This window comes from Pipistrellus hanaki (genome assembly GCF_964339955.1).
Source record: "Pipistrellus hanaki genome assembly, chromosome: 8".
In the NCBI taxonomy this organism is placed as follows: Eukaryota; Metazoa; Chordata; class Mammalia; order Chiroptera; family Vespertilionidae; genus Pipistrellus; species Pipistrellus hanaki.
In genome coordinates, this window is record NC_140510.1 from 59,109,706 (window position 1) to 59,125,796 (window position 16,091).

At 50.0% G+C, this 16,091-nt stretch overlaps 1 protein-coding gene across 1 annotated transcript; it reads left to right on the forward strand.

The window, feature by feature from the left end:
• Window positions 1-449: 449 nt before the first annotated feature.
• Window positions 450-5,886, forward strand: NPPC (natriuretic peptide C). Its single transcript, XM_084892471.1, has 3 exons — window positions 450-676; window positions 1,168-1,460; window positions 5,399-5,886. Exons 1-2 carry the CDS (start codon window positions 587-589, stop codon window positions 1,438-1,440), a joined length of 363 nt encoding a protein of 120 aa, XP_084748597.1. The 5' UTR covers window positions 450-586; the 3' UTR covers window positions 1,441-1,460; window positions 5,399-5,886.
• The last annotated feature ends 10,205 nt before the right edge of the window (window positions 5,887-16,091 follow it).

Consider the following 16,091-nt stretch of genomic DNA (forward strand, 5'->3'; position numbering starts at 1 on the left):
GGCAGGTCTGCGCGGATTTCGGGCTGTGCCAACTTTGTGGCCGTGTGACTTTGCGCAAGTGGTTTAATTCCTCTGAGCCTGTCTTTGCACCTGCCCAAAGGGAAAGCGATCCCTTCCCGGGAGAGGGTGTGTATGGAGGTCCCAGCGTGCAGGCTAGGCAGCCAGAGCACCGGCGCTAGGCAGGCCAGGGCGCGCGCTCGCTGCAAATGGAGTTCCCTTGTGCGCTGCGCCGCTTTGCAGCTAGCTCCGAGCGCAATCGGAGGACGGCCCGCCAAGCCGCGGGATCTCTCGGGGTGAGGTGAGGGTGGGGGCAGAGGGGGAGCCCCGCAGCCCCCTCCCAGCCCTCGGAGCGCGTGCCATTGGCCCGGGCGGCCGGGTGGGCGGGGAGATGACATCAGCGGCAGGTTGGATTTATTAAGGCGCGAGCGGAGCTGCGGGCTCAGAGCGCACCCGGTCGGCACAGTCGGCACCGTGGAGCTCTGGGACCCGCGCCCGCACAGCAGCCCCGCCAGCCCGCTCGCCCCGCGTTCGCCTGAGCATCTGCCCTCGCCGCCGCCTGCGTGTGCCCCTCCGCCTCCAGGGCACCATGCACCTTTCCCAACTGCTGGCCTGCGTCCTGCTGCTCACCCTCCTCGCGCTCTGGCCCTCCGAAACCAAGCCCGGCTCGCCATCGAAGGTGGGTGCCGCCGCGGGGATGTGGGGACCGTGAGAGGCTGGGGCTCTAGGAGATGCGGCCCCCAAGAGGGACCGGAGAGGGCGCGAAGGCGGTCCTCTCCTCGGAGAGAAGCTTGGGGGACAGCCAGGGAGCCCTGGAAGCTCGGGTTCAGGGGTCTACGACCCCCGCTTCGGGACGAAGTCGACAGATGCGCAGCCCCTACCCCAGGGTGGCCTGCCGGGCGAGCGGCAAAAGCAGGGAGGGTAAGGGGCTCCCCGAGGGAGCGGACCACTGTGGCCGCGTGGCAGGTGGATGCCGTGCCGGGCGGTCGGTCGGCGTCTCCAGGGGCGCGCTCAGGGCTCTGGAAGGGGACAGATCGCACTCGCAGGCGCCTCAGGCTGGGGCATCAGGGGGCCCACGAAGTCTCCTCCAACCTACCCCTCGCCGCCGAGGTGCGCCCCTTCTTCACCTGCCTGCTCTTCCCCCCCATCCCCTCACCCCACCCCGGACAGGGCCTGCGAACTCCGCTCGGGGAGGTGTCAGCCGCGTCCCAGGCTGAGAGCGGCTCCCAGAGGAAGCGCGACAAGACCCTCGGCGGCGGCGGCATTAACCTCAGGGGCGACCGATCGCGCCTGCTCCGGGACACCAAGACTCGATGGGCCCGCCTTCTGCAGGAGAAGCCACGGGATAAGCCCAAAAAAAAATTCCCAAAGCAGAATTCGGGCAATAACTGCTTCGGGCATAAGCTGGACAGGATCGGCGCCTACAGTGGCCTGGGATGTTAGTGCGGCGACCCCTGGCGGAGGTGAGTACCACCAACCTGGCCGCCGGCGCTCCGGTGCACCTAGCTCCCCGGCGGCAGCGCCCGCCAGAATCTAACCTTAGCCCCCCACCCCGCCAACCCCCACCTCACCGCCCCAGGCCGATTCCTCCCATCCCCCTAGCCCGGGACCAGTCCGCCTCCCGTGGCCTTTGGAGGGGAACCAGGCTATACGGACATGAGATCATGTGTGTGCTAGTCATTTGCCCCTAAACCTATTGATCATCCCATTTTACAGATGGATAAAGGAGGGATGGAGTGAGGGAACTTTGGGAAGGTCAGAAATGGTTCAGGACAGATGGACGTCCCTGGCTTTCTCCGGGAAGCAGAGACAGCTTGGAGAGCCCCCACCATCCCTGGACCATAAATGGGTTAGCAGCGCTGGCCCCAATTTGCCAAATAGGAGCATGGAGGGGGGATCTGGGCTTTGTAGGAACAGAAGAGGAAGGGCATACATACCAGCCCAGGGCAAGTCTATCTGCCAACCACTGTATCATGGTGCCAGGCAATAGGTTGCCCAGAGGTCAGGATGCTTTCTAGGTCTTTTGTCCCTAAAGAGGGAAGACTTAGAGAAATACCTGCCCCCTTACTCTAGAGAGGATAGCCCGCTGTTCGCATCCATCACCAGAGAGCTTTCCTGGCCCCAGAGCATTCTGATTTTTGTCCCTTCTCTAAACAGTGGCTGTGGGCAGGCTGTCTGTCCAAGGTCCTGATGCTGCTGCAGCCCTTGTGACTTCAGGATCGAACCTCTGTTTCAGGGCAAGGGGAAAAAAAACACTAAAATAAATCTCATATTTCAAAAACGCAACCTACATCTCCCAAAATGAGCTCCTCGTCAACCTTCCCAAGCCCATCATACCTGGGCTCCCTGTTCCCTGCCTGGCCTCCTCACTCTCCTGCCAGGTGCCACAGCCTGAAAATGTATTGTGGCAAAGGTCCTTCCTCTCTCTGCAGCCAGACTTAGCTCAGTTTATCAGACTCATCCCTGCAAAGGGATAATTGATTCTGCCATTTGGGGCCCAGACTCCTTATCTTCTTTGCATTCCTGCTGCCCATCAGTGCCCAAGGAAAAACCATGTCTCCACCTTGGATATTAACACTCAAATACTTTAGAATCTGAGCCCTACTGGTTCCCAGCCATTTCCTAAAGCCTGGCTGCTGTCATTCCTCGTCCCACAGCCTGTCTGTACCACTCCAGGCCAAGCTACTCTCTCACCCAAGAAGTCTTACCAGTGTCAACACTCTGTTCCCCCAGGGGGTAGTGAGAATACCCTTTGGAAACTCTCCAGCGCATTGCCTAAGTCTTTTTTGCAGTTGTCCACATAAGAAATGTCCAAATCTGTAGGGAATTTTTCTAAGAGTTTATTTGAGCTAAACTGACATTGCCAAGATATTTTCAAATCTTGCTCCGGAAAAAAAAACAAAAACACAGTTTTGCAGCTTATTTTACACATTTGGAATTAAGGAATGAGAATGTAAGGAAGATTACAGGAAGATGGGAGAAAGCAAGGCATGGGTTGGATTACAGGATAGTTAAGATAAATGATCTCTCAAGGGTGGTTATGCCTCTGACGGGTCTGAAAAAGAGGATTGCTGTGGCATTTTTAAAAAAATATATATTTTATTGATTTTTCTTACAGAGAGGAGGAGAGAGGGATAGAGAGCCAGAAACGTCGATGAGAGAGAAACATCGACCAGCTGCCCCCTGCACACCCCCCACCGGGGATGCGCCCAAAACCAATGTACATGCCCTTGACCAGAATTGAACCCGGGACCCTTCAGTCCACAGACCGACGCTCTACCACTGAGCCAAACCGGTTTCGGCTGTGTGGCATTTCTAAGGTGTTAACCTAGATACACAAAAATGGGCAGGTTGGATTAGGGCAAGGATAAACATTTTACTAAGGAAGGTATAGGCTTGAGGTGTGACTACCCACCATGACCTGCACAATTAGGAATTTATGATCAGCACCCCTTTAAAATATATATATATATATATATATATATATATATATATATATATATATATATATATATATAAATTGATTTCAGGGAGTAAGGGAGAGAAATAGAAACATCAATGATGAGAGAGAATCACTGACTGGCTGCCTCCTGCATGCCCCCTACTGGGGATTGGGCCTGAAACCCAGGCATGTGCCCTTGCCTGGAATCGAACCTGGGACCCTTCAGTCCATATGCTGATGCTCTGTGCACTCAGCCAAACCAGCTAGGGCCAGAACACTTTTTCACCTGACCTATAGGTGCCTCCTCAGATTAACTCATGGGCAACTGAGGGCCAGATGCTAACTGAAGGTGACCTGAGACATCCCCGAGTCAGTGACTAGAGAACCCTGTCCCACCCAGCTGGGCATTCTCTCCCCCCTGTCCAGGGTTTTAGCTGGTGCCCTTCTTCTCTCTGCAGCCAGACGTGGCTCTGTTTGTGGGACTCATCCCTGCAAAGGGATAGTTGATTCTGCCATTTGGGGCCCAGACTCCAGAAGCTATCACTGTATTGGCTTGCTCTCTTTTCTCCAGACTAAACAACAAAGAGTTGGGAGACACAGGCCTCTACTTTTTCGCTTGTGACTTAATCACCAAGCTCAAACTTTAGAATCTGGACAAACTTTAGAATCAATTTTTCTGTGGGTCAGCGGGAGAGAGGTGAGGGCCTGGAAGGTACCTGGTATGCATGTCCCCCAGAGGCTCTTGGTCCTTGGCTGTGCCTGTCCGTGGGTACCAGATGGTGATCCAATGGGGGCTGTGCAGGAGGAATCTAGATTACTGAGACTTCCCAACCCTTTGGTCCAGGGAAATTGGTCAACTTCCTGAAAGTTCTCTTTTAGCTGAACACCCCCCTCCAACACCCTTCACCCACCCTCACCCCCCATCCCCACAACCTTAGCTCTAAGCAGCCACCATAATCACTGTCGCTGATGATTATAGTCTTGATTACAAAATGGTAATGACAGAGACTGGGTGTGTCCAATGCCTGAATGAACACCTTGCCCACGGGCCCCAGGGACATCACAGACATCTGTCATCTGTTTAAACACAGGAGACGGTCAGAAAAGGGAGCTGTGGGAGAGTTCATCAGGCCAGGCCTGGGGTCCCTCTGCACTGACTGTTCTGGGGGGTTGGGGGCACCACACGTCTCAGGAGGATGCCTTCCTCCACCCCGAAGCACCCGTACAGCCCTCCTGAATTGACTCTGGGGTTATCGCTCTAAGCCCAGCACACCCCTGGAGACCACTCACTTCTCCGGGCTGCTGAGACCCCAGTTCCTCTGCTTGGGAAGGAGGAGACCCTTTGAGGTGAAGCCAGCTGGGGAAGGAAGTGCTATTTACTGAGTGGCAGCTGTGACCCAGACGCTCTGCATGACCCCTTGTATACCCTGGGAGGTGGCTATTATCCCATTTTATGGGTGAGGGAATCCATACTCAAAGCTCTCCAGGGCCTTCCAGAAAATAAATATCAGAGCTGGGGTTTGAGCCCAGAATTCCTGATTCCTCCGATGTTTCTTTTCCCTCCACTGTCATCCAGACACATAAAGCTGAGGCAAGCACCTGACGGACGGTTTGTGCTGCAGCAAGGACGGGAAAGAGGGCTATTTTCCATCTCCCTCCCCTCGTCATGTGTCCCTGAGCCAAGGGCAAGGCCTGTGGTTAGCCAGAGGGGCGGCCGGCTGGCAGACATTCTGGTTCCTCCTGTGCCAGGCGGGAAGTGCCAGTGTCACAGTGGAGGGGAGATGAGGCTAGGAAAGGGTGGCGTGGAAGGCCCCTTTCCTTCTGCCTGGGGCCCAGGTGGAGGGACACTGCATCCTTCTCCTTTGGGAAAGGAGAGGAAGGTTCTAGAACTGCCTGGCAGGCCGGGCTCCCTCCGCTGAGGGCCAGCACTGAGTGTCCCGTGTCCCCTCTGTGTTTCAGGATTGGGAACTTGCTCCGTTTTGCTGAGATTATCCTTGGTCATCTGGAAGCACCTCCAAGGCAATGTGGCTTTTACATTTCTTTCTTATTTTTTCCCTTGCGGTACTGGGAATAGGCAACACCAGCTGTTTTATTATTATTTGGGGAGGGGGTATGATTTTATTGTTTGTTTGTTTGTTATGAAAAGGAAAAATAAAAAGTTATATATATTACATATATATAGTATACATGAAACACACACCTACACCGACCTGATGACAAGGGACAGTTTTTCAGAGACTGACAAAGCCAGCTGTAAACATTGCTGTGTGTAAATTCATGTCATGCATAAATGTATTTATGTTGTAAAGCTATTTATATTGTTTATAAAGAGATATTTATAAAAAGTTTTATTTATGTAACTAAATGAAAGAAGTCAATCATTGTAATGTTTTTGTATTAACTAGTTTAAAATGTAAAAAAAAAAAAAAGTCCTTCTGTGAACATCTTGAAAACTGTCTTTATTTATTCATCGCATTTATTTTTTAGGAAGTAGTCTGAGGAAGAGGGAGAAAGTGGAAGACAAGGCTTTTTGCCTCTAAACAGATCTCACAACTGGGCTCCCAGTTGTTAGTTTCTTGTATCAGACAGAATCCCTATTCTGCTGAATCTGCTGCTCCGGGCTTGGCCTGTGGACTGTCCCTAATGGTTCTGACCAGCTTGACCAGGTCAAGAAGCTCTGCCCAGAGCACCTGACAGCTGGGAAATCAGAAGTCATGAATTCAATTAAAAATTTAATTTAGAAAAAAATCTATAGCTAAAATAAAAATTAAGAAGAAATGAAATTGGCATTTAGCCCCGGCTGATGTCGCTAAGTGGTTAGAGTGTCAGCCCACACACCAAAAGGTCACAGGTTGGATTCCCGGCCAGGAGCTCGAACTACCTGAGTTTCAGGTTTCCTCCAGCCCTGGTCAAGGTGCAAGCCAGAGGCAATCTATTGATGCGTCTCTCTCTCATCGATGTTTCTTTCTCTCTCCTTTCCTCCCTTCCACTCTTTCTAAAAGTCAATAGAAAAAATATCCTCAAGTGAGGATTAACAACAACAAATCATTGCATTTAACTAAGGGCCTTTAATCCCATTGCACCTTTTCTCTGTTATTACAGGAAAGAAAGAACCAAAAGCTCCCCATCTGTGTGGGGAGATTTAGAAGGTTCCTGTCTATCTTGGAGAATTGGTCAGGTTATCTCATGAACCTTAGCAATCCCATTTTATAGACTTGCTCAGGGTGGGTAGTTTTACCTCACAGTGAATGCTGTGGTCAGCCTGGGGGTGAGAGGGAGGAACCCCCTGAGGGAAAGAGGATGGATCACCAGGTGTCATTCTCACAGAGTGCTGTGTGCTTTTCGAGGAGGTTGTGGTTTTTCTTTCTACTCGAAGCTGCTAAGAGTTATGGCTCCTGTGCCCCATGGAGCCTTGGATATGAAATGATGAATATTTAGAATCTCTTTTCCCAAGACCAGCAGGAAACTTTTAAGTAATTCCAAGGTAATCTCACTGCATCCTTGGTAAGGCGACACTCATACAGCATTCCCATATGTCTCCTGTCCCCCATTTGGTGACAGCTGGGACATTAAGAGCCTTCAGGCTCATTACATCAGAAGGGCCTGACACCACTGAGGGCATTGGGAGCTGTGCGTCCTGAGGTCATGGGTTCACAGGCCCAGATGAGAGATTGGAGAGGCAAATCAGCAGCCAATGACCTCGCCTTTCTGGGGTGTCTGTGTTCCGTGACCTTTGCTCCCAAGTCATCCTCCAGCAGCAGGTTCTCAGGTGGGTGGGTGGCTAACGTAGTGCTCAAGGGCTAATTCATGCGAGGAAACCCCTTTTAAGGTAAGTTCCCTCTCGGGGAGATCCCAGGCCTTCCCACCTCCTCAGCTTCCACCGCTGCCACCGTGGACATCTCAGTGCCCACCCTGCTTCTGTGGCTCAGATCTCGGTGCCCGTGGGAGTCAGTGGGAAAGTTCCATCACCCGGGCCTCCCCAATACATCCGCTCACAGTGTGGGCAGACGTGTGCTGGACGCGGAGGGCCACTGCAGAAGCAGGGAGGGAGGGGGAAGAGGGAAGTGGGAGCACTGTGGGCTTTGCTGGTGGTGAGTCAGGCACATCTTCCCAAAGCCCAGAGACATAGGGGTGGCAAATGTGGGGTTCAGGGAGCCCCCTCCAGAGGCTAAAGGCTTTCCCTGTGGACAGTTTCCTGGGCTGCTAGGACCCTCTAGGCTGCTAGGCCTAAGCTACACAGGTTATCCTCCCAAGATTCTCTTTGCATGAATTAGCCCGAGAACAACAGAACAATGTGCACAACCCTCTGTGCCCACTTCTCCCCTGCCAGGGGAGGCCTGCTGGCTAGAATGTTGCTGGATCACCAATTCTCCTTAGACCTGCAAACCTGAAGTCCTGAGACTGCTTCCTTGGCAGTGATACAGATATGTCAGCCCAGCCAGGAATTTCTGGAAAGTCAGGAAGGATCAACAAATATTCCCTAAGTAACAGGAAAAGTTTGGAAACTTCCAGAGATTGCCCACGTGCTTTAATTCAAGAGCTCCCGGTCCTCTGGCCAGGGTCTTGGCCTCCCCGCTTTCCGTGAGCATCTCCCCTCCAGAACCACCTGGAGAACCTGCAGTTTCCCTCTCACCCGGGGGACCACAGCTGCCCAGATTGCTGGCAGGAATGGGTCCAGGGTCGGGTCTGCTGGAGCCCTCCTGGACAGGGCAGCACCTCCACAGTGTTGCAGAGTTCCCTGCCAAGGGCAGGTTGGGCTGGGCAGAGGCAAAGAGAGCCATTTCCTTCCCTGAGGTGCTTGGCTCTTGGGGATTTAGGGTGGAGAATGGGGAAGTTAAGAGCCTGTCTGACCAAGGCTCCCTGGTGACATGGAGGAGCCCTGGCCCTGCAGAGCTGGACCCAGGAAACCCACCTCGGGCTCCCAAACACACAAGGAGGCCCAGTCTTTCAAGCCCATGCAAGGGCATTCTCCAGAGATGTACCCCCAACTCCTATCAAGAGGTGATGGGGAATTGGGGAAGGCTGGGCCTCCAGGTCCTCTGTCAGGCACACTGTTCCAGGAGTCTGCCTTCCCCCCGACTGCCCAAGTCATGGGAGGTCCTCCCCTGGCAGCCACGACCCCACAGGGGTGGTGGAAATGGGGTTGCACACAAGCTCTGCAGGTGATCAGAGACGGACAGGTCAGAGTCTGCCCTTTTGTAGGAATAGCTCTTAGCTCAGGCAGCTGGTGGGGTGTAGAGGAAAGGGCCTCCAACCTTTGTTAGGGAGCAACAGTCAGGGTCCCTCAGAATTGGAATTGGAATCAGCTGGTTCATGTGAAGACACTTTACTGAGGGCCTCCTTTCAGCGGCATGAGCAGGGGGAACCCAAGATCCCGTGAGAAGCCAGTCTCTCCGCTGGAGTGAAGGGAGGAAACGCCCCGAGTTGAGCTGGGTAGAGGGGTCATCCTGAGAGAGCTGTACCATGGTGTGGGATGGGTCACTGAAGCAGGACAGAATGAGGGAGAATAACCCAACCCCCACCTCCAGTCTCTTGCTGGTGCCTCCAATTGGCTAAACCCAGCAGGCATCAGCCAGAGGAGAGCCCAGGTGATGCGGCCTGTAGCAGTAGCCCGCTAAGACAGGTAGGTGGGAGGCAAACAGACTCAACAGCCCCAGAGGGCCTTGGTTTTGGCAGGGATTCAGCACCCTCCTCTGGAAGATAGGGGTCTGATAGCTCCTTGCCAGAGACAGTCCCTTGTCTTGGTTGCAGAACACAGGATTGCCTGGGTCAGAAATGTGGCCACCGAATAACTGATGGCTCTGATTCTGGGAGTGGGCCCACATTCATAGCTTCACTGAGCTTGTCTGGAGGGCCACTGGCTCTCCATTCATGTCCCACCAGGACTGCCAGTCAACCCTGTCCCCTCCTGTCGGAGAGTGGAATTTTTGAGCATGCTTCCAGAGAAGCCATGGACTATGTCCCAGTTAGAGTTGTCAGTGCTGACCGCAGGCCAGGCCTTGAGATAGGGTCTCATGGCCCCTTCCCAGCACGTAGGCCTTCTTTCATAGAACACTGTCAGCTTTCTGAAGAACAGGATGACCCGGAGAATAGCATGGTTGTCAATGGCATGACTCTGACGTTGCTTGGGAAAACTGTTTTGTCTTGGGTTGCTTGCTCTGCAAAAACAAGATGTGGTTAATGTGCTTAAAAGTGGTTCCCCACAAAGGGTCGCTGCTGCTCTCCAGACCCCTGCTTGGAGAATGGCAGAGCAGTTGCCCGGCCGGCTAATAAAGGCTCCCTAAATTTTAATTTGATCTGGGCTCCAGTGGTCGTTCACTCGCATTTGCTCCCTGCTGGCACACTCCCTGCTGGCAACTGCCTGATGCTCTCTATCCTACCCTGGTCCACTCTATCCTACCCTGGTCCAGACCCTGAACAGATATGGTTTTTACAGGGAAAGAATAGGATTAAAGAGGGTACCCGGCAAGCCCCCACCTGTCCCCCCAACTCCACCCCAGGGCAGACCCACATTATGAACCTGCCTGACTCCAGCACAGGTTGACTCCCCGTCCCCAACCTCAGTCTACCCTTTGTCCTATTCTAGAATTTGAATTTGTTTTCACATCCAGGACTTGATCTTCCATTGCACCAATTCTGCTCCTAACTGTAGTGTGGCCTTTGAGTTCACCGTTTCATTTTTTGCATGTTTTCTTTTCTCTGCAAAAAGTTTTTCATGTTTCATTCTTTCCCCCTTTCATCTCCTCTTGTTTCCTTTTTCCTTACTCTGCTGCCTTTTTATTCTAGCTCCTCGTTCATAGAAACCATGCCCTCCTGCATTCTATGTAGAATGCACTACAATTTCCTGAAACTGTCTTCCAGATCCTTCTGCAAATACATTTCGGAGGCCTATCCCCTGCAAATTCTAAAGGTATGAGGAAGACGTTGGGAAAGTGGCAAAAACATTAGAAATGGCATGAAAATAGCATGATACTTACGGAGTTCAGAGAGTCACTGACCAGCTTCTGGTTGGCTCAGAGCCTGGGGCTGAGTAGAGACAGGACCCTGGGAGCTGGATGCTTGCTCAGTCCTGGTGGAGGCATTCAGCCCAGGGGCCCCAAGCCGAGGGTGGGGTGGATGTTTCTCTCTCTGTCACTTTATTAGTGTCAGTTCTTCCTGATTCCTCCTGATTTGGGCATCACCTTGCCTGTCCGTCTCACTTTGGAGTGCTACGAGGTGGGGTCCACACCTACATGTTCCTGTAGCTTTGGGACCAGGAACTAACATATTGTATTTAGATTTGTGAGAAGCAGAAGTTTATGGATTTTTCCCCCTTTTTCACAATCCCACCAAATTGATTGCAGGGATGGTTGCCCAACTCTGTGAATATACTAAAACCACTGAATTATACACGTTGAACCTGTGAACTGTACAGTATGTGAATTATATCTCAATAAATCTGTTACTTTAAAAATAAGGTTATTTCGCCGAAACTGGTTTGGCTCAGTGGTAGAGTGTCAGTCTGCGGACTGAAGGGTCCCAGGTTCGATTCCGGTCAGGGGCATGTACCTTGGTTGCTGGCACATCCCCAGTAGGGGGTGTGCAGGAGGCAGCTGGTCGATGTTTCTCTCTCATCGACATTTCTGGCTCTCTATCTCTCTCCCTTCCTCTCTGTAAAAAAATCAATAAAATATATATATTTTAATAATAATAAAAATAAAAATAAGGTTATTTCAAAAGGGAGAGTGTGAAAAATTTCAAAAGACTCAGAATAAAGTCAGGCACTCAGAACCCAGCCCTGATTGAGGCTGGGCCTTTCCCAGGAGTGGTGTTTGCTAAGCTGCAGGCAGAGGTGGGTGGACCAGCCCAGGTGTCAGGTGGCCTGGCACCACCCCTGCCAGCTGGGAGGTTTGGCAGGTGAAACCTCAGCCTCCCCTTCCATCAAGTGGGAACGACACTCCTGCCTGGACGGGCTGCTGCAAGGGCAGCAGGAGAGGAGCATGCCGGGACCTTGGCTCTGCGTCTGGCAAGCAGGGGGCTATGGTTATAAGACGAGGAGCATGCATGGTCCCCCACCTGAGGACCCAGGCTTCCCAAACTACCAACAACAACAACAAAAAACCCTGTCCCATTTACAGAGAGAGCCGAACGACCACAGCTTGAGGATCGTGCTTCCCCCTCCTAGTCACACCCCTGGCCCCAGGGAAACCCCAGAGACACCACACACTTTCTTTTTCCTCCGGTTGACAGTCTATGGTTCACAGGCCCTTAAAGGGGACACAGCCACAGTCATCTGTGGGGCACAGAACTCCCTGAGCTCTGGGGCTGGATGAAGGGAAGTTCTGGGTCTCCAAGCAGTGATACTGGGCCAGGTCCATAGTCTTGGTGAGCTGCCACTTCAGCTACTGCCACCAGTGTGCAAGCCTTTGGGCCTGGAAGTCAGCCCAGGTGCGTGGGGAGGTAAAGCGGATGGAGGGGTGGAGGAGGGTAACAGATGACCCCAGGCACGGCCTCCTTCTTCATGACATCCTTATCTCTGTCCTTTGCATTATCCTTATGTGCCACCCAACAGCTCCTGACACTCCCCCAAACTCTTCCTTCCTCCTAAGTCTAGCAACAAAGGCCTTCATGCTTTAACACAAAGATGGCCAGAGGGCCATTAGTTCTCAGCCCATAAGAGCAATCCCACCTGGGCAGAGCCACGATGCTCTACTAACCCCACAGTGGCTGCGAGTTCCTCAAAGGCCAGAATGGGTTTGTTTTGGTTTGAAGTTCAACGTCCTGCCTAGTTACTAGCATGTCTTAGACACTCAGTGAAGGTTTGTGGAAGCAAAGGGCAAATTGAAGGTTCCAGCTGATCCCTGCAAATGGGAAGTTTGGTGACTCTCATGGATGATACCCTGGTGGGACCCTGTGGGTGGCACTCACAAAAGGGGCAGGGGACCATGAGCAGGCCACATTCTGTTATCAGCAAGTGGCCTAGCAGTGAGTAATTTTTTCCACCCTGTCTTCTAGAACACTGATCCAATCCTCAGCTCTTCCGAATCTGCTGCATACTCCTTCCAATGTGTTCTTTTTTAGTACTAAGTCAGCCTATATTTCTGACTGTTCTTTTTCATAGTTATTCTATTTTTTTTTCTCACGCTGCTGAGCATCTTTACCATCACTATTCTGGACTCTGTATCAGGTAAATTCCTTATCTCCATTCCACTTATCTGTTCTTCTGGAGAACCTTCTTGTTCTTTTATTTGGGGGAGTTTTCTTGCCTGCCCATTTTGGCTGCCTGTTTGGGTTTGTGACTATGGATTAGGTAGATCTGCTACTCCTCTCCATCCCTAGTACAGAACATTGTCAAATGCTACTTCTGATTAATGAGGTCAGGCAAATATTCAAAGCCTCCAGAGACCAGCCTCTACCTGAAACTGATTGGATTCACTGTTAACACATTGCAGACTAGTAGTTTTTTGTTATTGTTTTTGTTTTTTAATATATTTATTTTTATTTTATTTATTTTATTTTTTATTTATTTATTTATTTACAGAGAGAGGAAGGGAGGAAGGGAGAGGGATAGAGAATTAGAAACATGGGTGAGAGAGAAACATTGATCAGCTGTCTCCTGCACACCTCCTACTGGGGATGTGCCCGAAACCAAGGTACATGCCCTTGACCGGAATCGAACCCGGGACCTTTCAGTCCCCAGGCTGACACTCTATCCACTGAGCTAAACCAGTTTTGGCCAGACCATTAGTTTTATTGCTAGCTTTATCCAGTGGCCAGATAAATTTATATTTAATGAGTATAAAAAACGTTTTAAATAAATGTTAAAGGCATGCCTTAAAATTAAATACCCATTGCATTTTGAAGTTATTTATTACATGTTCTTACAAGCTAATATCTTTTTAAAGTATGACACTTTGGCCCTGAACGGTTTGGTTCAGTGGATAGAGCATCAGCCTGCAGACTGAAGGTCTCAGGTTTGATTCCAGTCAAGGGCATGTACCTTGGTTGCAAGCACATCCCCAGTAGGGGGTATGCAGGAGGCAGCTGATCGATGTTTCTCTCTCATTGATGTTTGTAACTCTCTATCCCTCTCCCTTCCTCTCTGTAAAAAATAAATAAAATATATATTTTTAAAAATTAATTAAGTATGATACTTTATAAAACACTGTATAATATGAAAAACATAAGAATTCTCGCAATCCAAAATAAAATATGTTACAAGTAGCCCTCATGCAATTATCCTCAGGTATGGCAAGAGGTTTTCCAATAGGGTGGGGCAATTGCTTCTGTCTGGAAACTAATTCTCATTCTCAGTCTCTTAATAGGCCTCAAAACTCCATACCTTGGGACAAGGAGTTTTCCAATAGAATGAGACAACTGTCCCCTTCAGGCAAGAACTGCCTAAATAGAAAGGTCTACCTGAGAAAGGTGACCTCCTCAGTGTGAGGGAATGACAGCACAGGAAACTGTGGTGTCTGCTTTCTGAGTTCTAACCTCAGAGGCCTCAACCCTTCTGCTCACATAGCTCCAGTCCACTCTGCCCTGCCTCCATGGGAGCACAAGGTAAGGGAATGTGCACTAAATGTTTTAATTGGCCCTTTAAAAGGGTACCTACATTTCCAGCTGTCTATCCCTGGCAGACAGCAACCCTGCTGCTTTTCACAGGCAGATGCTATGTGGGCAATTTTCTCAGTTCTGGTACTCTCTGCTGGGGGACCCAGCTTGGGGACTAGACACAAAAATTCTCAGTGACAGACTCCAGAGTTAAGTCATCTCTCCTGAACGTCGGCTGTTCTCTGAGAATCTGGCCAGCCCTTTTGCGCCTCCACCCTTCCTACAAATCTCTTTGCAGTCTCCAGTTTCCCTTTTTGGTTATTAGGGTTCTCTCCAGCAAGTTTTCAATGGAATATTTAGGATAGCTTTTTTTGTTTGTTTGTTTTTGTTTTTTTGTTGTTCAGTTGTAATTCCAATTTGGTCCTGGGACCTTGTCTGTATAGCATCCTGTGGCCATTTTTAATCTTCCTTCTTTTGGACATTCTGAGAACAGCACTCTGATAAGTGATTATGCTGAATAATAGAACCCTCTTGTGGTCATTCAGAGAACAGCTCCCTAGTTAGGGATTAGGCCAATGGCGCCCTCTTGCCAGCATTCAGAGGACAGCACCCTAGTATGTGTTTAGTTCTGATAGCACCCTCTCTGGGGCATTTTTTTTAACTGCACCCTAATAAGGTATTAGATTCTATAGTGCCCTCTTGTGTGCATTCTTAGGACAGCATCCTAGTAAGGGATTAGGCTCAATGGCGCCCTGTTGTGTGCATTTTCAGAACAGCACCCTTGAAAGGGATTAAGCCCATAGCACCCTCTTGAGGGCACTCTCAGAACCGCACCCTAGATTAGGCTCAATAGTGCCTTCTTTTGGTCTTTCAGAGAACAGCACCCCAGTCTTGATTAGGCTCAATATACCTTCTTTGGAGCATTCTCAGAAAGGCACTCTAGAAAGTGATTAGGCTCAATAGCAACCACTTGTGGGCATTCTTGAGACTTGCACCCTAATAAGGAATTAGACTCAATAGTGCCCACTTGTGGGCATTCTGAGAACCACATCCTAGTAAAAATTAGGCTCAGTAGTACCCTCTTGTTGGCATTTACTGATAGAGAACAGCACCCAAATAAAGAAATTGTGAATCTGGGAAGAAAAGGGAAAAAAAGAAAAAAAGAAAAAAACACCTTGGCCCACAGCTCCCTTAAGCAGTCCTCCTGTATTTAAATTATTTTTATTTTTAATTCTCTCATTGAGTAATTTTTCCACCCTATTTTCTAATACACTGATCCGAGTCTCAGCTTTTCCTACAGCTATGTATTCCTTCCAATGTGTTCTTTGTTAGTACTATGTCAGCCTATATTTCTGACTGTTTTTTTTTTCATAGTTATTATATTGTTTCTCATGCTTCTGAGCATCTTCACCATCATTATTCTGGACTCTATATCAGGTAAATTCCTTATCTCCATTCCATTTATCTGTTCTTCTGGAGAACCTTCTAGTTCTTTTATTTGGAGGGTGTTTTCTTGTCTGCCCATTTTGGCTGCCTGTTTGGGTTTGTGACTACAGATTAGGTAGATCTGCTACTCCTCTCCATCCCTAGTACAGGACATTGTCAAATGCTATTTCTGACTAATGAGGTCAGGCAAATACTCAAAGCCTCCAGAGACCAGCCTCTTCCTGCAACTGATTGGATTAACTCTTCATCTCAGAAACAAGAACTGTTCAGGACAACTCTCATCTAAGGGACAAAATTAAAGAGCGACGTCTTTCCAGCTCAGAGCTTTCTCCTTACCCATCTTTATGCTCAAAAACAACAGAAATGGCTCCTCTGTCTCTGTCACTGTCACTATCAAAGTTTCAAGACTTTATGATTCTGGAAAGTTCGTTTCCCTGGATCACTGCTTCCATCTGTCTTCTATCAAAGTGCCCTCCCTGTGGTCTTTTCCTGCAGTGAGAAAGTCTCTCTGACCCCTGAAGACAAACATCTAGGATATATGTGACTATCAACTCTCTTGGTCCCTCTGAGCCTCAGTTTTTTATCTGTAAAATGGGGTGATATCTAATTCAGAAAGCTGTGGTGAGGATTGGATGCTCCCTTAAGGTTCTTAGATGTTGGCACAGTTAATACT